Source organism: Rattus rattus, chromosome 2 (genome assembly GCF_011064425.1).
Source record: "Rattus rattus isolate New Zealand chromosome 2, Rrattus_CSIRO_v1, whole genome shotgun sequence".
NCBI classification, from domain to species: domain Eukaryota; kingdom Metazoa; phylum Chordata; class Mammalia; order Rodentia; family Muridae; genus Rattus; species Rattus rattus.
This window is the reverse complement of record NC_046155.1, coordinates 80636297-80659667: the sequence shown is the minus strand read 5'-3', so window position 1 is coordinate 80659667 and position 23371 is coordinate 80636297. Positions and strand designations below refer to the sequence as shown.

At 46.6% G+C, this 23371-nt stretch overlaps 1 protein-coding gene across 1 annotated transcript in view; it reads left to right on the top strand.

The window, feature by feature from the left end:
- Otoa (otoancorin) overlaps positions 1-23106 on the top strand; it is a 65331-nt gene extending 42225 nt beyond the window's left edge. The window contains exons 20-28 of the mRNA XM_032895636.1: positions 1455-1548; positions 5459-5588; positions 7059-7246; positions 9230-9385; positions 15298-15440; positions 16060-16196; positions 16715-16812; positions 20581-20776; positions 22880-23106. Coding sequence (XP_032751527.1) covers positions 1455-1548; positions 5459-5588; positions 7059-7246; positions 9230-9385; positions 15298-15440; positions 16060-16196; positions 16715-16812; positions 20581-20776; positions 22880-22944 — 1207 coding nt within the window. The 3' untranslated portion in view covers positions 22945-23106. The remainder of the gene's footprint in view (positions 1-1454; positions 1549-5458; positions 5589-7058; positions 7247-9229; positions 9386-15297; positions 15441-16059; positions 16197-16714; positions 16813-20580; positions 20777-22879) is intronic.
- The last annotated feature ends 265 nt before the right edge of the window (positions 23107-23371 follow it).

The window sequence follows — 23371 nt, the reverse complement described above, 5'->3', positions numbered from 1 at the left end:
TGGCTGGAGCTAACTCACTATGTAGCCCAGGCTGGCCTCAAACTCATAATCTCCTGCCTCAATTTCTGAGCTGTCTTCATTTGTCACAGGCATTTTGTTATTACCTAGGGTGTAAACGACTCTTCTTGAAGTGTTTGTTCCTATAGCTGTCTGGTTGTATGGTCTGGGAAAAGTTGCTTTGTCTCTCTGAAGCTTTAATATATGCATCTGTGAAGTGGGGACAGACATGGTTAGGTAAATGAAGAACCCGTGACAGCACCTGATGTGCACTGAGTGTCAGAGCTTCCTTCTGAGTGGACTGAAAGTGATAGTAGCTCTTAAGGCAGGCGTGGTTCCTGTCTTCATGGAACTCTCAGTCTGGTGACGGGATACGCTTGGAAAAGGGGTTGGGAGCCAGTTCAGCCTTTGGAGCTGAGAGATCAAGAGTTCAGGTCCAGGCTAGGCTGTCTCAAACACACACGCACACGCACGCATACATACATACACACACATACACACACACACACACACACAGAAATAGGAACTCTGACCAGCTTAAGGGACTATCAGTGCCAATTTGATTGCTCTCTGGTTGTAGGTTTGAGGTTTCTGTGGGTTTTTCTTTCTCTTTCTCTCTTTCTCTCTCTCTCTCTCTCTCTCTTTCTTTCTTTTCCCTTCCTTCCTTTTTCTTTCTCTCTTTATCCACTTCCACTTTACATCCTGATTGCATTGCCTCCTCTCCTCCCAGTCCCAGCCTCACAGCCCCTTCCCCCAGCACCCCCTCCTCTTCTTCTCAGAGAAAGGGAAGCGCCCCTCGGGTGCCATCTTGCTCTGGGACATCAAGTCTCAGCAGGACTAGGAACATCCTCTTCCACTGAGGTTGGACAAAGCAGTTTAGCTAGGGGAAGGGGATCCAATGGCAGGCAACAGAGTCGGAGACAGCCCTTGCTCCAGTTGTTAGGAGACCCACACAAGACCAAGCTGTACGTCTGCTTCAATCCACACTCACAGAGATTCTTTGGGTTCAGGAACAGAATGGGCGGAGAACTCCATGGGCAGGCTTCAGATAAGGCTGGCTCCGTGATCTCAGGTGTCATTATGGGTGTGTTCCTCTCACCCCTCGAACTTAGTGGGCTTTGGTGTGCACCTTATTTTCTCTGTGTGATGACAAGATTGAACTCTGCTATGTCCTTTCATGGGAGAGATACTGGAGCAAAGAAAGAGCCTCATGGTAGTTCCAGCATAGGTCCAAGGGATGGCTCTGATTGGTCAGTCTGCACCAAATGCCCAGTTCCAGGGATGACTCTGATTGGTCAGTCTACACCAAAAGCCCATTGTTTTCTTGTTTGTTTTTGGTTGGAGAAGCGAGAAGACTTGACTGACAGCTTTTCTATGTGTAAGGGATGGTGGGATGCAAGAGAATCAGATAGCCACCACAGCTGCTTTTTCATTTTGCTTCTTGTGTCTCTTCCTAGACCTCCTCAGAACTGGACAGCAGAGACAACCAAGGACTTGGCACCTTTCTTAGCATTTTTCTCAGGAGATGAACTGCACACCGTTGCCACAAAGGTATTTGCTGTGCCTTATATTAAGAAGGTGGGAGGAGTCTGAAGGCGAGAGAGATGTGCGGTTGCTTATAACCTGCCAGTCTGTGGATGGAGTCTGTGGTTCTTGAAACTTCTACCAAACCTCAGACACCTCAGATATCCCACAGCTTCATCTCAAATTATCCAAGTCTCTAGGAAAGTGACTGAGTTTGCAGCTACATGAACCCCAGATCTTCCCTATGCAGATGGTGCTGGTACAGCCACCATTAGTCATCTGGTAGTCTGCTGTCTGTGATCGCGTGCACACATGCTCATCCTAGATCTTATACCCAAAGGGAACGGTCACAGGAACAAACACCTATAATAAAACAATGGTGCTTTACCATGTAGACTTTAGATACAGTGTAAAGAGTCAAAGTCAAGCACCACGGGAAACAAGCGTGAGCCTGTCCTTCCTCCCGTGTGCCCCTGGAGCTGTGAACAGGGTACATGGAAGCACAGCATAAAAGGAGAAAGGACTTACGGTTTTGGAGGGTTGGTCAGCTGCACCACTGTGCTTGGTCAGAGTCTCACAGGAAACTGTCAGGGAGGCTGCTCTTCACACCTGACACACAGACAGCAGGGTAAAAGAAATACAGGAAGAGACCATGGCAGGATATAACCTTCAAGGTTCTGCCCTCAGGGATTACTCCCTCCAATTAGACCCCGCCTCCTGCCTTTTCACCAAGTCTCAATAAAACTGTCATAACATGAGCCCATCAAGGGAGTGAGCTATTGATTAGGCCAAACCCTCATGATCTAATCACTTCTGGAAACCTCACAGACACACAAAGGTGAGCTTCACTCATCCAGATGATTCTCAACCTTGTCAAGGAGACAGTCAAGGCTAATCACCCCAGGGACAGCCGAGCCACACATTCTTGCTGGCATTGAACAGTGTGGGGTTGTTTCTCTTTGTCTGCATCCTAAGTTAGCTTCTGGGGCTGTTCATGGCTCCCACACAAGGCAAGGCTCACACATTAGAAAAAAAGGAAGCATATTCTTCCGAGGGCTTTGGCTGGACAGTGGCACTCTGCCAGCAAAGGTAAACTCCCTTCCGTGGGGGACAACAGTCAGCTCCAGGATAACTAGTGTGTGTGCGTGGTGGGGCGTGAGCAAGGACCTGCCACCCGATGCCACACACTCACGGAATGTACGTCCGGCCATAGGAGAAGAATTTGCTGTTTAAACATATAATCATAAGCACTAGATATGCATGTATTATATGCAGATCTGATATTTTAAAAAATCACTTGCGAGGTCGTAAAAGCCTTCTATCAACATGGCAAGACCTCAGAAACAGTGTGGAATTATAAAAGCCCCTGCACTGCGAACAATCCTGGCGGTAGCATACTCGGTACATGAATAACTATCAGCTACATTAATTTTGAACGTGTGCAAAGCAAGAGTGGTTCAGAAGTGTACACGAGAATGGTTCATGCTAAAATCGGGGTCATTGTTACATCTAGGAAAGAGCGAGGTGGGCGGGGGAGGGATGAGTCTGTCAGTTGTGTCTGTGATGTTTTATTTCTGAAGCTGTAGGCAGTGTGGGCATGTGGCTGCTTCATTGGATTATTCTCCTTGCTTTTAAAAATAAAACAAGATATACATACTTCTGGTTAAACAGATCCCGAGTGTCCCAGAGGCTCTTGGACGGAAAGAAGCCCCACCCCCCATTAGAGGCAGGCTCCACTCCCAGATTCCCAGTTTGTTTTCAGAAAGCCCCATACATGTGTGCATATATGCCCCCCCCCTTAAAGCTAGAAAATGGAAAACCCCTGGCACTTGGCTATGCACTTTGCATAAAAACAAAACAAAACAAAACAAAACAAAACAACAACAACAACAACACCCTGCAAGGGTCAATGGAGTGGCTCTGTGGGTAAAGATGCTTGCTGCCAAGCCTAAAGACCAGAGTTTGAGCCCAGAGACCTACATGGTAGAGGATGAGAACTGACTCCCCGCAGCTGTCTGCTGACCTCCATGCAGGTGCCATGGCATGCACGCCTCTCCTAAATGTTCAAAAGTAAAAATAACTATTAATGCAGCCACAAGGGATGGGAAGCATAGCAGAAGTGCAGCCTCAGGTGATTTCCTCTTTGAGCAAACACTGTAGATTAGAACTGTATCTAATCATCGTAGAGCGTATCACACAAGCTGAGAGCAATGAGTGGCATCATCTCTTGAGCTCACAGTTTTTATGTGGCCCATTGCCAAGAAGTTATCAAGCAGGACCCAGATACCCTTTCAAAAAACATCCATCCATCCTTCCTTCCTTCCTTCCTTCCTTTCTTCCTTCCTCCCTCCCTCCCTCCCTCTCTCCCTTCCTCCCTCCCTCCTTCCCTTCATTCCTTCTCTTTTTCTTGTGTGTATATATGTGCACATACATACACATGTATGCACATGCGTGCATGTACATGGGGAGGTTGCAGAACAGGTGAATCAGTTCATCTTCCATCATGTGGATCCCAAGGATGCAATTCAGGTCCTTAGCCTGGCATCAAATGCCTTTACTCGTGGAGTTTTCTTGCTGGCCCTTGGCTGTCATTTATACAACCACTTAACAATAGCCTTAGCACACACATGTGGAACCATTATTGTACCTATGGTCTATTCTTGACTGAAGGGCAGTTGACTAGGCAGTGTGAGTGTTGCAGAATGAGCTAGGGAGAGCTGGCTTGGTGGCACAGGCTTGTGATCCCAGCACTCTGGAGGTTGAGGCAGGAGCATCTCAAGTACCAGGCCAGCTTGAGCTATGTAGGGAGACCCTGTGAAGGGGGAAGAGTAAGGGAAGGATGAGGATATAGAGAGAGCACTGAGGGGACTGGAGTGGTCACCACACTGGATTCTGACTGAACATCTGTGGAGTTCAGGCCTGTGTGTATAATGCGTAAGCATTCCTTCCATCCATTTGGTGATGGGAACTGCAGGTGTGCCTTGTGACTCTAGCTGTGAAAGGGAAGGTGACTCAGGCCAGGTGCTTTCTCTCTGGCACTGCTGCTGTTTCTGGTGGTGCTGGTGGTGGTGGTGCTGCTGCTGGTCCTAAGTAAAAGTGAGGCAGGGCCTTGTAAGAGAGCTGATGCATTTTCTGATGCTTACACTCAGGGCTGATAAGATCCCAGGACTCAATGAAGTGGACTATTTCAATATGAGAAATGCCACCTTCTCCAGTGTCACCAAAGCTCCTCTATTGCCAGCCTCATGTAGAATTTATGTGTAACCTTCCTCTGCCTATTTACTTTCATTTCATGTATATGAGTGTTTTCTCTGTGGGTATGTTATGCACCGTGTGCATGCCTGGTATCTGGGAGATCAGAAGAAGGTGCTGCATCCCCTGGAACTGGAGTTTTTGCAGACAGTTGTGAGCCATCATGTGGGTGCTGGGAATAGAACCTGGGTCTTCTGCAAGACCAGCAAGTGTTCTTAAACACTGGGCCGTTTCTCTAATCCCCAAGTTTGCCCCCTTATAAAAAAACAATAAATATAAAGCTAAAAATTAAAAAAGTTTGCATAAAGACAGATGTATGCAAACTTACATCTTTTGGTAGGTATTATCATATTGCTTGGTCCTAGGGTACTGTACTGTATGTTCAACAGAAAAACACACATGTGCAGTCTTCTACACCCAGCCCAGTATTACTTATTATCGCTTTATTTTTGGCAGTCTGATGGGTGGAAAGCGATGCACGCCTGTTATTTAGCATTTATCGTACTGCTGTGGAAGTCAAATATCATTTTGGTAGGATTCCTTATTAGAGGCATTAGTTGGATGAGGGATTAAATTTATACAGCAGGCTATTACGAAGAAAAAGCTCACCTTGAGGCATTAAGCGGTAATAGAGTTTAAACTCTGATTTAAATGCATCCCACATTTTTTTCTCTTTTAACCACAGTTTCCTGAAATCCTTCAACAAACAGCTTCCAAGACGGTTGGTACGTTGCTTCCTAAGGAATTTCTCTGGGCTGTCTTTGAGTCTGTTCGGAATAGCAGTGATGAGAGCCCCGGCTCTGACCCCACCTTCGGTGAGTGTTTCTAGGGTGTCTGACCCTGCATCTAGGGTGGCAGGTTGAGTTTGTGACATAACAGAGTCTCCTTTTCAAATGGCAGAAACCCACAGGCCAAAGAATGACAGTTCCGTAACATGATCTGAAGTCAGGTGCCAGGCTTGAAGGCTTGAGGAGTGAGCATGTGACAAGCATTTCAATAGGTCTGGTTTTTGTTTTGTTTTTAAGATTTATTCATTTTTATTTTATGTATCTGGGGAGTTTTGCTTGCATGCCCACATGTACCACACATGTGCAGTGCCTTCAAAGACCAGAGGAGGGCGCTGACACATTGGAACTAGCACCACAGATGGTTGTAAGTAATCCCATGGGTGCTGAAAATCGAACCCAGGTCCTCTGTAAGAGTTAGTGCTCTTAACAGCGAGCCATTCTCTACAGCCTTACTTTGGCTTATTTTAAAGGCTCAACCTAGCTTAGCAGCTAAATGGTACAGGTCGGTTGAGTTTGAAGTCACTTAATGACTGTGACTTCCTCTAAGTTCTTCAGATTTCCCACCCTGTTCTTTTTTAACGGTCAGGGTTTCTCTCTGTAGCCCAGCGGCTTGCACTGTGTAGTCCAGGCCACCTCAAATTCTAATTTCCCCTGCAGCAGCCTCTCTCGGGCTGGGATTACAGGTGGAAGCCACCACGCCTCGCTGTATCTCAGGTTTCGTCCTCTCAAGTGCACTCCGGACTGCAGTGGTCATTGTGAGGGTTAGCAAGTTTAAACCTCCTCAGTTTCCAAAGGGTGTGGCCTGTAGGGGATTATCAGAAAGTCTTCCTTAGCTGAGATCGTCTGGCTATGTAGCCCAGGTTGGGCTTGAACTTTCAATCCTCCTGCCTCAGTCTCCTGATAGTCTACCAGGTGTGTCACCATTTTTATAATCTGCACTGAGTGTCTGGTAAATGTTGACTCTTACTGGCACAAGGTGGGCAGGATTAATCAGAACTGGCATTGATAGTGATGGGGACAGTGATGGCTGGGGACAGTGATGGCTGGCTGCTGTTGCTTGCTTGCTTATTCAGGGTGAGACTTCATCGAGGTATGGTTGTTTTAGGGTCACCCATACTCTGTAAGTAAGCCCAATAAACTCTGTTTCCCCAAGTTGGACCAGCAGAAATTGCACCGCAGTTTGTGTTGGAGCCTTGTAAGGAAGGGTAGACAGGTTCTCTCAGTGACCCTGCAGCTCACAGATTTGACAAGACTAGGTGGTCAGCAAGCTCCAGGGATGCTTCACTGCAATGTGGTGAAGCCTCTTGGTGGATGCGCACAGCCAGGTCATTACCACTCGATGGCAGAGGTGGGGGCCCTGGCTCCCTGCTGTCAGCTTTTACATTGCTCTGCCTCTTGTGAATGGATCTGACTAGTGAAGATTATTAAGAACGCATCGAACACTTCCTGCCATTCTCTTTCCTCTATTACATCCTCACATCTATGCGCGTTCCCCAGGTTGTCATGGAGTTGTGACTCCATCTTCAGATGATATCGTCAAGTTAGCTGAAGCCAATGCCTGCTGGGACCCCAAGGTCCTTCTCTGCATGGAGGAGGACACTTTCATCAGGAATGTGGAGCTGCTGGGGGCTGTGAAGGGGTTCAGCCGACCTCAGCTGATGGCCCTGAAGGAGAAGGCAATTCAGGTAAGCCCACCCTGGGGAGGAAGCTCATCAGAAACCCAAATAAGCAGCCGGTATCCAGTCCCAGCATCTCTGTGTTTACGAACTCCTTGAGGCCCAGCATCCATGCTATTGTGTTGAAATTCAGTAGTGTGGGCCATGATTTCCTCATCTGGGAAATGGGCATACTGTTGGTACCTCTGTCCTAGGGCAGAGGCAGAACACAGATGATGGATGCATGTCTGGACCAGTCAAGTTCTCTGCATATTCTGGCCTAAACTGCTTGCAAGAATGCTGCCTTTGTTTGCTCCTCTTGGAGAACCCCATCATCTGTCTGCAGCTGGCCTCCCCAGTAGCTGCTGCAGAGGGTGTGAAAGGGACTAGCAATAGTTTGACATTTTTAGGACGTTCCCTTTGAGGGACTGGGGAGATGGTTCAGTGGTTGAAGCACTTTCCTTGAAGGTGTGAGGACCAGAGTTTGGAATCACAGCACCCAAGTAAGAGCAGGTGGAGTGGGGGCCTTTGCAATCCCAGTTCTTTGGAGGTAAAGAACGGGGAATGCCTGGAGCAAGTTGGCTTAGCTCAAAAAGCCAAACCAGTGAGCTCTGGGTTCAAGTGGGAGACTCTGCCTCTCTTATAACAGTGGCTCTCAATCTTCCTACTGCAATACAGTTCCTCATGTCATGGTGACCCCCCTGCCCAACCAAAAATTATTTCATTGCTGTAATTTTGCTACTTTTATAAACCATAATGTAAATATCTTTCTGGCTTGTTGAGTCCGCAGTTCTCAGAACATGCAGATACAAGACATCTTGGTTCACATTATCTGTTTCAAAAATGATATAGCACTCATTATTCAGTAACTTGTCTTCCACAAGCAATGTGTTTCTCTGTATCGAAAAGATAAATATACATCAGCGCTCTGTGACTCGTCTTTATTTAGCTAGCCGTAAGCTTTGGATCCTTGGGATTTTTATAAGTGCTTCATGACAGCTAGCGTTCCATTGCTGTGACAAAGTACCTGAGTAAAGACAACTTAAAAGGAGGAAAGGTTTGTTTTGGCTCACGTTTCAGAGCCTTCATTCAGTCCATGGTCAGCTGGCTCTTGGCTTGGGTCTGAGGTAAAACAGAGCATTATGGTAGAGAGGGCATGATGAGGCATAGGTGCACTCACACATGCTGGGAGAGGAGAATGGTGATGACAGACAGACAGACAGACAGACCGCAGACTTCCCTGTATTCTTCAAAGGCTGTGCCCACATAACTTTTCTTCCAGCTCGTCCTCACATCCTAACATTCTGTTTAGCTGTAAATTCATCAGTGGATTGATCTCTCAATGGAGTGATTGCCCCCACGGTCCAACTACCTCTCCATAGCAATTACCTGCTCGAAACCAAGTCCTCAACATATGAGCTTTGGGGGAGTACTTCATGTCCAAACCCTAAATAAATCTTTGTACATGTTTGAACATATGACTTGGAGCACTTGTCTCATAATTTTCTAAAGCTTATTTCCCAGAAGTGGAGCCCTCCCTCAGAAAGACTATCAGCCTCTGCAAGGATGTTGGCATGCATTGGTACAAAAGCTCTGTGTGTGTGTGCGTGTGTGTGTGTGTGTGTGTGTGTGTGTAATTCACTCTATGTCTGGACTGCTATAAAATACCTTATATTGGTTAACTTATGAATAACAGAAATTTATTTCTAACAGCTCTGGTAGCTAGGAAGTCCATGATCAAGATTCTGTCAGATTCAATGCCTGGGGAGCATCAATTTCTCTTAGGTGATGGTTTCTCACAGCATCTTGCCCTCATACAATGGAAGTGGGTTGGGAGCTCTCAAGATCTCTCTTATAAGGGCAGGGATTCCATTTATGAGGGTGGGGTCATTTTCTAGTACCAGCACATTAGGGATTAGGTCTCAGTGATGGATTTTGGGAGGCTATTAAGTAGAGACCACAGTAGGTGCTGCCACTAATGTTTGGTCTGCTCTGTTTTTCTCCTACCTAAAGGTTTGGGACTTGCCCTCCCACTGGAAAGAACACCATGTTGTCTCCCTGGGGCGCATTGCTTTGGCTCTTAATGAGAGTGAGTTGGAGCAGTTGGACCTCAGCTCCATAGACACCGTGGCATCCCTGGGCCAGCAGACAGAATGGACCCCAGGACAGGTGGGTAGATAGATGTTCCTGGGTCTTTTAAAGATCCCTTAATTGCTTATGCTTGACTCTCCCCACCGCCCCTGAATAGATTTATAGAACTTAAAATAGCTTCTTTTATGTCCTTGCTAGGTTCCAACATCATCGTAATTTCTGTCTGTTTCTTTCCTTTTCTTTTCTAAAGACAGTGTGTTGTGTGTGCAAAAAGATACTCTTGAAGGGCAGAGGGGGGCACCAGCTCCCCTGGTGTGTGGCTGGAATTGAACTCTGGTCCTCGGGAGGAGTAGCAAGTACTGTCAACTACCGAGCTACCTCTCTAGCTCCTCTCAGTCTGTGTCTATGGACGGATTTTATTTTCTCGAATTAAGGGTTATACTTATTTGAAAACCTAGTAATTTTTTACTTGCTCTGAGTCAAAGGCAGGGAAACAAGGACAGTTAGTAATTTTGTCTGATTGATGAACATTATGAACTTCACATCACTGAGAGTGTCATTTAGGTGCCTGACAGTGGTGGTGCATGCCTGGAATTCCAGCAATTGGGAGGGAGAGGCAGGTGGATCTCTGAGTTCTAGAGCAGCTAGGGCTACACAGAAAACAAAACAAAACAAAACAAAACACCCCACTGTCTTGAAAAAAAAAACAAAACAAAAACTAGGCTTTACTTTGCTCTGAAATATATGTGTTTGCTAGTAATTTTATCTATTTGTTGTATTCTCATGAGCTTTATTGGGGTGGGGTGGTCTTTATTCTGTGGCTTCACTGAGAAATGGTTTTTCCACAGGATATTCCTATTCTCCATGTGTTATGAGGTCTCTCCGCTCTGGCTGGAGGGAGAGAAAACTTCTTTCCAACTCCACGTGAACTTTAAGAACTGCACAGCCTGCCCCCTTCTCCTGACTCACCCTCTGAGTGGTTTTATTCCCGACATCCAGACCTGTGGAAACGAGGAATCGGTACTCAGGAGGTCATCTTTGCCGATCTCTAGATCTCTCTCTCTCCAATTTCCTCCTCTTTCTCTGCCCCTGAAGTGAGCGTGCTTTGGCCTTCCTGAACTTGGACTTCTCTCTCGTCTTTTTGTATAATCATTTATAGAAAACCCCAGATTGTCACCTCCGTGAGGCTGCTTTTATGGGAAGAAAACATTCTAAGAGTTTGATTTCACATCTCTGGGGACCGTGCGTGATATTTATACTGGCTTAGGCTAGATCCTGGGCACAGAAATTGTATCCATAAAAGATGACTAGCACATATTTTTTTCTTTAAAAATATATAGTTACACATGCATGTTTCATCACATAATAAATATGTATTGAATAAGTGAACGCAAAGACACTCTCGTCTTCTAGAGGTCAGCAGGAGTGGGTTTCTTGGTAAGTGCTGAGATTTGAACTGGTAAGGACAATAGCAAGGGTTGGCTTTTTGACCAGCCTTTGGTTGGTTGCTAGGTTGGCTTTTTGACCTCGGATCTCTGTCTTCAATGCAGCTAGACCACTGGGCTCCATTGGTCTTTTCTGACTTATGTAGAAAGTGCTTCTGGGGGACAATTTTAGGGCTCACTTTTTGTTTACCTGTTTCATGATCGCCCTTACATGCTGCTTGGTTGTTCAATATTTTAGTGTTATCACTTTCTATATTTTGTTTGGTTTTCTAGTTGTTGATGATGGGTTGAAAGTCTGTTTGGTTGCTGATCTCTTGTGGGTTAAAGATGTCCTCCCCCTGTTTTTGGTTTTGATTGGGTAAGGCATTTGGGGTATCTAGGTACAACTACCTCTGTGTGAGCTTCCTTCTTGGCCAGCCACCCCTCAGTGGTTATTTTCAGCACTACGAGCAGCCCTGTCAAAGTGTAACCCTGTTCACTTATTATACCAGAAAGTCTGCTGTCAACTCCACTCATATGGCTTTGAAGATGGAAGAAGTGGCCATGAAAGAACTAACCAAGGGAAGAACTAACCAGGAGTTAGGAAAAGTGAGGAAATGCGGTTTCTCTAAAGCTCTCAAATGGAACACACCTTACTGATTCATTTCAGGGCTGAGAGCCTCCGGAATTGCAAGTGAATCCACCTGTTTTACCATGAGGTGATACTTTGTAACAGTAACAAGAGAACTAAGTAACAAGTCACCTCCCCTTCTCTGAGTTGGTTTCCTTGTTTGAAGAATTAAAAAAGGATTGAACTCAAGGAACTGAAGTTCCTTCTACTAACATTCCGCAGTCCCATGGTTCTCTGGCTCTAAAACTGGTTTTGACTAGTTTGGGAAGTGCCACACTCCATTCCTGATATTAAAATGATTTTATTTGCAGCCTGGAAGAAACGGAAAAATAGATCTAACTTAGAAGCTGGAGCATCCCTTTCCCCGTGCGCCAGTTTTAATTCTCTCCGATGGCAGCGAGATATATCAATATGTTTGAAAAGGATATGAAAACGTAACATTTGCATATATCATTTGCAGTCAGTTCTTCCACTTCAGCCTCCAATCAAACCTTTAAATGCATGTTTCTAGATTAATAGTCAGACCTGGAGGAACTACATTAGCAGATAGTTCAGCTTAAAACCTAATGTAAGGGAGGAAAAAAAAAAAACCATTATAGAAGCCAGAGGAGAGACTGAAGTTTTACAGCTACTCATTTTTCTGTGGTTAATATTGCCTACAAGTGTTGGTATTAATTGTCCCAGACTCATTGCACATACACTTGTCCAGCCATTCAGGGAAGTGTATTTTAACTTATCACCTGGCAGGCTGAGCTTGCACTTTCTGGGTCCCAGGTGCAAGGGCACTTTAATACCACATCTTCAAAGCAATTTTGTCTGAATTGTAATTTTGCACTTTCATTTTAAAAATGAGCGTTCACGTTTGAGGAGCACAAATTGCCACGAGTCAACTGGTAAAACCCGATTATGAAGACTTAATAAGAAAAATTTAGCCCATAACCACTCCACTCTGAATGAGCTGGTCTTGTCTGATCTCGGAGGCTAGGCAGGGTGGGCCCTGCCTAGTACTTGACTGTCTGGGGATACTGGGTGCTGTTAAGTCTCCTTTTTTTTCACCTCCAGAGGCAAACATCTTTATTGGCTAAGACGACTGTGGTGTCTCTCTGTCTGGGTTTTAAATTTTTGAGTGTGTGTGTGTGTGTGTGTGTGTGTGTGTGTGTGTGTGTACCCTAGGTTGGCACTGGGAGTCTTCATTCTCTCTCTCCTCTTTATTCAGGGTTTCTCAATTGAACCAGACCTCACTGATTTGGATGGTCTAGCTAGCCAGCTTGCTTCTGGGATCCCTGTCTGTGGCACCAGAATGCTAGAATTACAGGTGGGCTTCCATGCTGACCTTAACTAATGCCATATTGGCGCTAATGTGGGTTCATCCTCACACTTGCATGGCAGGCCCTATGAGCCATGTCCCCAGCCTCTGTCTGGGTTTTTGCTGTAGAACCATTAGTCTGTAGCAGAGTAATACTGTTTTAGGCTCTTCATACCTCAGTGGTGAAAGAGGAACAACATTAATATTTGGCCAATAGGGTTGTGCTGAGGAGTAGCTAGGGCAGTGTAGGTAAAGTTGTCCGAAGGGTGCTGCAAATGCTCAGTACCCAGCATGCCAGCTTTTGTTGCTCTGGGTGCATGTTAACATCCAACCAAATGCATGCAAGCTGCACCCTGTACTCTGAACTCATTCACAGCAGCTCGTAGCTATGTACCATTGAGGGTAATTCATCAGTGGCCAGTCTGTTAGTTTCTTGTTGCTATAACAAAATACCCAACACAAATAACTTGAAAGAAGAAAGGTTTATCTTACTCATGGTTTCGGAGGGGTTAGGCCATGGTCACCTGGCTTCATGTGTTTGGGCAGAACACCATGGTGACAGGAACGGGTGGTGGAGGACGGTGCCTCACTTCCTGGTAGACTGGATGCACTGAGTAAGGAAGACAGTGGCACCAGGGAGAACCTTGAAAGGCAAGTCACAGTAGTCTACTTTCTTCAACCAAGTCCCACCTTCCGAAGTTTCCACAACCTTCCAAATGAGTGCCACCCACTGGGGGTCAAGCGTCTGACAAGTGAACATTTCATATCCACAAGTTTGTCTTGTGATGGCACAAACCTGATGCCTTTTCAGGGAAGCATGTCTCTCTCCGTGATGCTGTGGCCCACACCCTAGAATGGCCATTTATGCACTCAATCAATCATAAAGTATTAGCAGACTTTAGGCTAGATACTTGGAACACAACAACAAGCTAGACGTGATCCTTTGGGGATCTGCCAGTGAGACAGACAGAGAATAGTTGTCTCCGCAGATGTAGACTCTAAATAGACCTGAGGGGCAGCAGCAGCCACATGGGAAGTAGAAGTCCACTGTGGCATCTCTACACTTAGTATTTCTCAGCAATTTTCTCAACATTGTAACTACTTTACATTGTGATGCCAATGACGGGTATAGAGGAAGTGGGAACAATGCCTTTGTCCCATGACCTATGCTCCTACTGAGATGCTCGATGGCCTTGCTTCAGTGCCTCCTTCCCATCTTTGTCTTCTGACCTCTTGGAATCAGTCTGATCTGCTACATCATCGTGTAGCTCATCCCCAAGGATTGACTTGGATCCTTTTCAGGTCCTGTGTAGGTAAATCCAGTGAACCAGACCCAACGTAAAGCAGCCTGAGTGAAGGAAGACATTTATTGATGTTTGTCTTAGTTACTGTTCTATTGTCATGACGAAACACCATGACCAGGGAAACTTATAAAAGAAGGTGTTTAATTTGGGGTCTCACAGTTTCAGAGGGTGAGGGCCAGACTATCATGGTGGGGAACACGGCAGCAGACAGGCAGGCATGGTTCTGGAACAGTATCTGAGAGCTTACATTTGATCCACAAGCACAAGGCAGGGAGTGGGGTGGGGCTATCTGGAAATGGTGTGGGCTTTTGAAACCCCAAAGTCCACACCCAGTGATAGACATCCCTGCTTTAACAAGGCTGCACACCCCTGATCCTTCCCAAACAGTTCTACCAACAGTTCTCTATGCATTCAAGCATAGGAGCCTGTAGGACCACTCTCATTGCTGATAAGAGAAAAGTTCAAGTTCAGAGTTCAGGAACATCTTCAGCCAGGAGCCAACACCATAGCTGGGAATCTAGTTCTCTCCATATTGAGGAGTTCTGCTTTCTTTTGTATTTTCTTTATTCTGAGGTTGATAGGACTTCTCAGTGTAGCAGGTTCTAGAAGATAACTGTGTATATCATTCCAAGGATCCCTGTGTATTTCTCTGGGGAAAAAAACAAAAGCTCTTCTAATTATTCTAGCCAAAATCTCGGTTAGTTCTGGCTAGAACACATGTCTAATCTGCAGCCAGTCACTGGAGCCAGGCGGAGAAATGACATGATTAGGAGGGGACTAGGCCATGTCATCACCTGCAGATCCCATGATGCAGTTGGCTCCAGCTAAACCACACGGGGGAGTAGGGGAGAGTGGTTTTCCATGGGACAATTCATGAGGTCGGAACAGCTTCTCAGCTGGAATCACGCAAGATCCTGTAATCACACAAATTTCATTGGAGACACCGCTGTATAATTTTTTATATTCTCTGAAACTAAAGACTGAGGAAAAGAAACAGTTCTGGAGTAAAGAGAGAAAAGAAAAGTCAATCTAGCTTGAGCTTTTCATGCAGAAATGGCATTTGAATTGGGCTAAAACACAGAGGATGGCTGGGTTTTATTAGTTGGAAATGCAGAAGCACGTTTCATATGGAGGAGATGGTTTGAGCAGAAGCAGGGAGGCAGGACACAGAAGGTTTTACTGGAGAGTTGTGGAGACAGATGCTGGAAATATTCAGCTCTGGATGTCCAAGAATTTGAACAGTCAAGCCACCTGGAAGTCAAAATGATTTCCAAAGAAAAGAAGCTAACGCTAACAGATTTCTTTTCTTTTATTAATTTTTATAGGCTAAATCCATTCTGCAGGAATTCCTTGAAGATTCAGGCTGTGGTATCCAAGATCTGAAGAGCTTCCATTTGGTTGGGCTTGGCCCTACTCTATGTGCCATGGACCCCACTGAAATATCGCTTATTAAGACCTCAGAATTCAGGTAAGCAAAATACTAGAGTGCAAAGTGGAAAATGTTCCACTCACACATTCATCATTCCATCCATCCATCCATCTACTCTCCCTGTCACCTATATACCCACCCATCTATGATCTGTGCATACATACACCAACCTATTCATATATCCATTTATCTACCTGTCCTTCTGTCCATCCATCAATCTATCCACCACCCACTCATCCACTCACCCATCCATCCAACCTATCTATCTACTTATCCATCCATCCATCCATCACCAATCTATCTTCCACCCATCCATTTATCTACTTATCCATCATCCATCCATCCATCCATCATCCATCCATCATCCATCATCCATCCATCATCCATCCATCCATCCATCCATCCCATCCATCCATCCATCCATCCATCCATCCATCCATCATCAATCCACCATCCATCCATCCATCCATCCATCCATCCATCCATCCATCCATCCATCCAGATGCTCTCCACTTTCCAATCTTTGTACCTTTCTGGGCTAAAAGTAGGCAGTGGGATTTGCTGGATCCTGTTGAGGTGCTGATATTATTTATCCTGTGTGCATTGCTTGATGGCTGGAGAGCCCCCCAGACTCACCAGACCCCTCCTCTCTAACCAGGGCAGTGGTAGCTAGAATTGGTACACTGCTCTGCAGCACTCCTGTCTTGGCTGGATTTAAGAAGAAAGCAGAAGTTGTATTTGGGAGACCCACTGAGTGGACCAGCTCCATCTTGCAGGAGCTTGGGACCATTGCAGGTAAGAGGCTTCTGGGCACATCGTCGCTCTTTAAATTTAAAATTGGGGCTAAAGTAAAGCATAACAGAACAAAGTAGTAATCCTCAGCCACATGAAGCAAACATGAAGGAGTTCTAATAGAATCTGGATGTCAAGACTTAAGTTGCAAGGGACGGTGTCCACAAGTGTGCCTTTTAAATGAGCCATCTCAGGGGTTCTTTGTGTATATTATAGTCTCAAAATCATTGATCTAGAATGTGATTCAATTGGATCCTAAATAGATTTATACCCAGTCTTAAAGTGTGTAAATGAACCTCCCTCTGGGTATACATGCCACTGTAGGAGGTCCATCAGGGCTAATGTGACTCACGTATTTTCCTGAGTTGATTAAGGAACTGGATTCCCTAGCTGGCTGTCTTGTGAGGTGAGGAATAGTGCTTCCCCGGGACTCACTGATCCTGCACATTATGCAGAACCGTTAACAATGCCGTGGAATTCCACAGCTTGACTGACAAGCTCACGATTCTCTCTCTCCCTAGCTGGGCTAACGAAGGCAGAGCTCCGAATGCTTGACAAAGAACTGATGCCGTATTTCCAGCCATGGGCCATAAGATGCCTGCCTGGTGAGGTATTCAAAGTAAGTGCTCATTTCTCCAGGGAGAGATGGGAACTCAACCTCACTTCAGATCACACAGGGACACGGGTGACAGGTGTGTCTCCTTGGGGCTTCCAGTCAGCCCTTTGCTTTTAGGGCTGGAGAAGATCTAAGTGCCAATGATGGATGTCCAAATAATTTCAAGTGTTTTTTTAAAGACTTTTTTTCTTAAATTTTCATTTTATCTTATTATTCTTTTTAGCTCCCTCCCCTTCATAGCCTATGGTACTGATTGTGTATTTCTGGAGGGATGGCAACCTCATACCCCTGTGCAAAGCCCTTGGGGACAGATATGTTTTAGAATCCAGAAGCTTTCAAGTTTTGTAAAATTCACGGTATGCGCCTTAACACCCCTAGCAGTGTCGGAGGGAGCATTTATAGGCAAACATATTCATTTTGAGGAAGAAAACTTGACAAGCCACACTAAATACACTGTGAATAGCTTTCCGTCCATTCAGGTCCAACTTCTGCTGCTGGCTTGTTGTAAACTTTGGAAAAAACCTTCAGTTTTCAGAGCCGTTGACTTTGGATTTGCAGACAGGCGTCGTGGGGTTGGAATGGACAGATGCTCTGATGAGTGGGGCTGACCGTCTATGTTTGAGCATTTTGCCTACACGTCTGCCTGAGTACCAGGTTTGTGTAATGTCTGAAGAGGCCAGAAGAGGACATTGTACTCCCCAAGACTGAGACTGGAGTTTTAGAATCCACTCTCTTTGATTGTTCAATCAATGGATTGTTCAATCTCACTGAACTCCAATCTCAATCTTGTATTCTGAGACTGAGGCTGTGGCCTCCATGTGGGTGCTGGGAATGGAGACTGGAGCCTAGGTCCTTTGGAAGAGCAAGCAGCAAATGCTCTTAACTGCCAAGCCCTCCCCCACCCCATACACACCTTGAGACAGCATTCTTCACTGATTTAGCGCTCAGCCACGGGCTTAGACTGGCTGATGAGCAAGGGACTTAGCTGGCCCTGTCTCCCCAGTGCTGGGATGCTGGGCTGAGCTATCCCCACCCTTTTTCTGTTTTTGAGATAATGACTTAATGCATTGTTCAGTTTGCTTAAGTGGTATGTAGCCCAGGCTGGCCTTAAACACTATGCTGTCTCAGCCTCCTGAGTGCTAGGATTATTGGTATGTGCTATCACTCTTGGTTCAGTTTTGGTGCTGTTGCTTTCTGAGTGACACAGGGACATATCCTGTCTACCTCACTGGGATGCTGGACACCTACAATACTTCTGTACCATGGGCAACTATTTGTGGGAAATAAACAGCTGGCCTGAAGGCCACTACGCTAGTTACTTACCTGTTGCTGTGACAACAACAACAATAACAACAACAACAACAGACGGAAGCAACTTAAGGAAGGAGGGGTTTATTTCAGCTCAGTTGTAATGGGTGCGGTCCAGCATGGCAGTCGGGTCACTAAGCCTGTGTCAGACAGGGCTAGAGGCCAGACCAGGCTGTGATTCTCAAGTCCCACTAGTGCTGCACACCCAGTGGCCTACTTGCACAGAATGGATCCACAACCTGCCAAGTGCTATCAACTGCACACTAACTGTTGAAACACAGAGACCAGAGAGGGACGTTCCTGACTCAAACCACCACAGCCACTGGGCAAATTCCGTCTTCCTCTCTGGCTGTGCTATACTGGGAGGCAGTGAGTCATGGCACTTCTGAAGCACTTCCCTCTGGCCGTGTTTATGGTTTGAGCGGCTTCTTTGTTCAGGCGGTTGCCTATGGCTGGAATTTCTATTTTATCTACAACAGGACGGGCTCCAGGTTAGGCACATCTGGAGTCTGGAGATTCTCTGGTGAACAGGTCATAGCACAGTGCCTTCAGGGGCCAGGGAGGTGATGTCAGAGATGCTGCAGGCTGGGTGTGGTCTGAGCTGAGCTGGAGAGCCCCTGTGTGTGTGTGTGTGTGTGTGTGTGTGCATGTATGTGTCTCTGTGTGTGTGTATGTATGTGTGTGTCTGTGTGTGTGTATGTGTGTCTCTCTGTCTCTCTCTCTCTCTCTCTGTGTGTATGTATGTGTCTGTGTGTGTATGTGTCTGTGTGTGTCCCTCTGTCTCTCTGTCTCTGTCTCTGTCTCTCTCTCTCTGTGTGTGTGTGTGTCTGTGTGTGTGTCTGTGTGTGTGTGTCTGTGAGTGTGTGTGTCTCTCTCTGTGTGTGTCTGTCTCTCTCTCTCTCTGTGTCTGTGTGTGTGTATGTGTCTCTCTGTGTGTGTCTGTGTGTCTGTGTCTCTCTGTGTGTGTGTGTGTCTCTCTGTGTGTGTGTGTGTGTGTGTGTGTGTGTCTGTGTGTGTCTCTGTCTCTGTCTCTGTCTCTCTGTCTCTGTCTCTGTCTCTGTCTCTGTCTCTCTCTCTCTCTCTGTGTGTGTGTGTGTGTGTGTGTGTGTGTGTCTCACCCCAGGTATGTCAATGCAGTGTGACCACATGGACTTCGTGTTGCTGGATCTTCTTTGCTTTTTTCGGGGCAACCAGAAACCTTCTTTTTTATGTGAAATCTCCTGATTCTACATATTGGTAGCCAATTTGAGTTTATTTTTGAAAACACTATAGGCCTAGGGTTTCAATCCGGCTTGTGGTTCACAAATCAGCAGCAACGGAAAACAGATAATGTCTGTAATCCAGACTCTGTTGGTGATAGGTGCGAGTCAGCCTGCCACCTACGAAGGGAAGGGCAGTGCCCCAGACAGGAGGAAGGGCACAGAGCTGCTTCCTGTTTGGGAGAATGTAGATCCTGGCTTGGAGGGAAGGTCAGGAGAGAGGAGGCAGGACTGGCATCCTGAAGGTGCCATTGTTGTGTTGAGGAGCTCCTGATGTGGTGTGAGGGAAGGCAGGGAAGGGTTGTAATGGGGGAATTCAATCTCAGGAGGCATCTGCCTGGACAGGAGGGAAGTGAGTGGCCAATAGGAAAGGAAGGGATAAAGGAACAGAAGTATGTGGACTCCTAGCTTTTGGGGGATGCTTTAAAACAGTGAAGAGATGTCAGAGGTTCTTCTGCCATGCCATCTCATCCTAGTCTCCCCGGAGCTGGCCACCAAGTCCTTTTGAAGCTGTGTGACTTCAGAAAATATCTTGTACACTGAGAATCACAGTGTGCCCAGCAGAGTCCCCCACATCTGCTGTCCATGGAAGCATTAACAAAAAACAAACAAACAAACAACAAACAAACAATCATGGCCCCTGACCTCCACTGAGCTACCAGGATTCATCAGTCAACCAGGATTCCGATAGTCATACCAAAGGGACAGGGACTGGCCTCGGAGGTGAGTCACTTCAAAGTCCAAAGGCCTAGAGAGGTGACATAATTTGGGAAGATCACGCAGCTGGTGTGTGTGCAGATTCAGGCTGGCATTCAGGCCAGAGCTTGTTCTTCCAAGTTTCCTCTGGCGCAAAGTAATTACCAACGCTCACGTGGAAAGCCAAGACCCCCTTTAATGCTTTTAATTACTTCAAGGAAAAGTCTCAGCTTGGAGAGAGAATGGCTTAATACCTTAAAAAATCTCCCATGCTCTTTTTTTTTTTTTTTAAGAGTCCCAGAGTTCAGCTGCTGTTGGTGGACGAATCAAACAGGGATTCAAATATAGTTTCTTTCAGCCTCTATTTCATGCTTACAGTCATGGTGCAAGGGTATGACAAAGTTGTGAAGCTCTGAGCAGGTAAAGGAGGTTTGGAAAATCTGGAGAGGGTTTACTGATTACCGTCCCCCCCCGCCCCCTCCCCCACCCCCGACTTTCCTGCCTGCAGGAGCTGTCCACTGAACAGATCGCTTCCCTGGGTCCTCAGAATGCAGCCTTTGTAACCCACTCCCAGCGCCTGCAGCTCAGCTCCTCACAGCTGCAGAGCCTCCAGAGGGCACTAGATGGCGCCAAGACTCACTTCTGGCAGATCGATCCAATGAGTTCCAGCCCTACCTGGCCAGCCTCCACTGGGTCCCCAACAGGTGAGCAGAGGACACCTGCCTCAGCCCCACCCCCATTCCCCTTCTCTGAACCTTGGTCCACCCTGCAAGGTGGGGAGGTTCCCATGATTCAGGGCTTGATAGACATTGGGTATTTGCTCTCAAAGATACACCTTAAGTTCCCACCAAGTTTCCTTTGAGCACTGTCAGCTCCTGCATCTTTAAAACCACCTCGGGGATCTTTAAAAGACTTCGAACTTCCTGGGTGTGACCCAGAGTCCACTGAGTCAGGATCTCTCAGGACTAAGGTCATTTCAATGACTCCTTCATCCACCTACTTGCTCCCGATTATTAATCAATCACTGTGTATCTCTTCAATACCTATCATATAGGGACCAAGAATATGGATACAAGTAGGGCAGGTCAATAAGACTACAATAGAGACAATAAGGAGGGGCAGGTGAGGGGTTGGGGATTTAGCTCAGTGGTAGAGCGCTTGCCTAGCAAGAAGGCCCTGGGTTTGGTCCCCAGCTCCAAAAAAAAGAACCAAAAAAAAAAAAAAAAAGAAGGAGGTGCAGGTGATGTCAACTGAGGGCTAAGCAAAATGGGGAGGCAGGAGGAAGGGAGAGGGAGAGGGAGGGAGGGAGAGAGGGGCAGTTTCCCAGACCAGATGCCATTACCCCTGTGCGATGGCTTCCTCTTCTTACTTTTGTCGACTCCTCCCCTTTGCCTCTCACTCTCTGACATCTCCTGACACCTGTCTTGAGTGGGTACCACCTTTGGGGTAGGTCTATGCTTCTGGTCAGACAGTTTAGAGGAAGCCACATGCATCACCCTTCCCTCACAAATTCAGTCAGGGAAGAGTAAGAGAAGACACGGTGTTGGCGCGACTCGGAGGCCTGTGGTAGAGAGAGAGGATGATGGAGGTGGGTTGCATCCTGAATAGGGGATAACCTGAAAATACCCAGACCAGAGAGAGAACGTCGTGCCTAACTAGGGCTCCCTCCCCTTTCTCTTTCTCCCTGTCTCCTTCCCTTCTTTTCCTTAATTAACAGCCCCCATACCCACTCCTCTCCTTCCACAGAGGATGTGGAATCAAGAACCTGACAATTTCTGTGGCCACAAGTGGCACCATCAAATAGGAGCCATGCTCTTTTGCAAACTTTCACTGAAACACAGAATTTGTACGGTGTTTTGTATGGTGATGCAAAAATGGATAACACATATAGCTTTAGACGCATGTAGCTTTAACATATAAGACCTGAAAGTTATGTGATAAACCTTTCCCCCCTGTCCCCTGTCTCCCAGCTTTTCAGTTCTTCTCTCCAGGGTTAACCGATGTTGTCAGTACCTGAGGTATTTATCTACATAACCTGTACACACACAAATAAGTCAAGTCTACGCTAGCCTTGCACATTTACAAGGGCTTTTGTATCCTTGTCCTGCATCCTGCAGTTTGGATCTGTGGATCTGACGATACCCCTCAGAGGCACTCCATGCCCTCTGTGGGAACAGAACAATGGCTGGCTATGGGGTCGAGCCTTAAGTGAGTAACCAGACGTATGTGTAGGTTCTTAGTTGGGTTACCATGTTTTCTGTTACAAATAATGCAGCTGTGCAATCTCGCCAGGGGCAAGTACTCTTTTAAGTTAAGAGAGATTGTCCAATCCTCTGCAGAGAGGTAAATATCAGCCTTCTCTTGAGACAGCCATGTCAGAAAGGGGCAAGGCAAGACCCTACATGTCTTTCCTCCACTTACCTTCAGCTCCCCAACACCCTCCCCACCCCCCAAGGCTGCCATCGGGTGAACCCTTTTCTGGGAGTCTGACTCTTTTCACATTTCTTGTTTCTTAAACACCGGGGAGAGATGATTAAATGCAGATTCCCAGGCCTCCCCCAAGAATTCCTGAATCAGCAATGCCCCCGGCTACCTGAGACTTGGACACACTCTGCTCCCTGACTCTTTTGACTAAGTCGTGTTTGGTGCATGCCGAGTCACACAATCCAGTTTTGTTCCAGTTCCTCCCTCACCCGCATTTAAGGGGTGAGGAAGTGGAGGTGTGCATGGAGCTGGCCATGTGCACCCACCCTCTGCAGTCCACAGCAACTTCACTCACGGCCTTCTTGCCCTGTGTTTGCTTTCAGGAGAGCCCACCTTCCAGGCTCTTTGGCTTGGCTGTCCCCTGCTGCTTCTGATGGCCAAATCCTGATGCCCGGTGGCCTGTTCAATGTTGTGAGAAGCTGGTGAAAGTGTGGAGAGACAGAAGCTGCTTTCAGACCGGGGGAGACCTTTACCTGAGGAGCCTCAGGGAGGGCAGGAAGATCACAGGGTCTTGGAAAGATAATTATTAAAAACCATCTTGCATTCTTAAGCCAGCCTGTCTCCCTAGTGGGTACTTTTTTTTCCATTCCATGTTGACTTGGAGACAGAGAAGCTGTGGTGACGGAAGGATGGGGGGGAGGGGGGGAGGAGGAGAGAGAGAGGAGAGAGAGAGAGAGAGAGAGAGAGAGAGAGAGAGAGGAGAGAGCGTGCCCTTTTAGCCAGGGGGCGATTTTGTTTCCAGTCTGGCTTGATTTCCCTTCCCTGGAGCACCAGGCAGCATTAGATTTCTCCTTCGACACTTAGCTGGGCTGAAA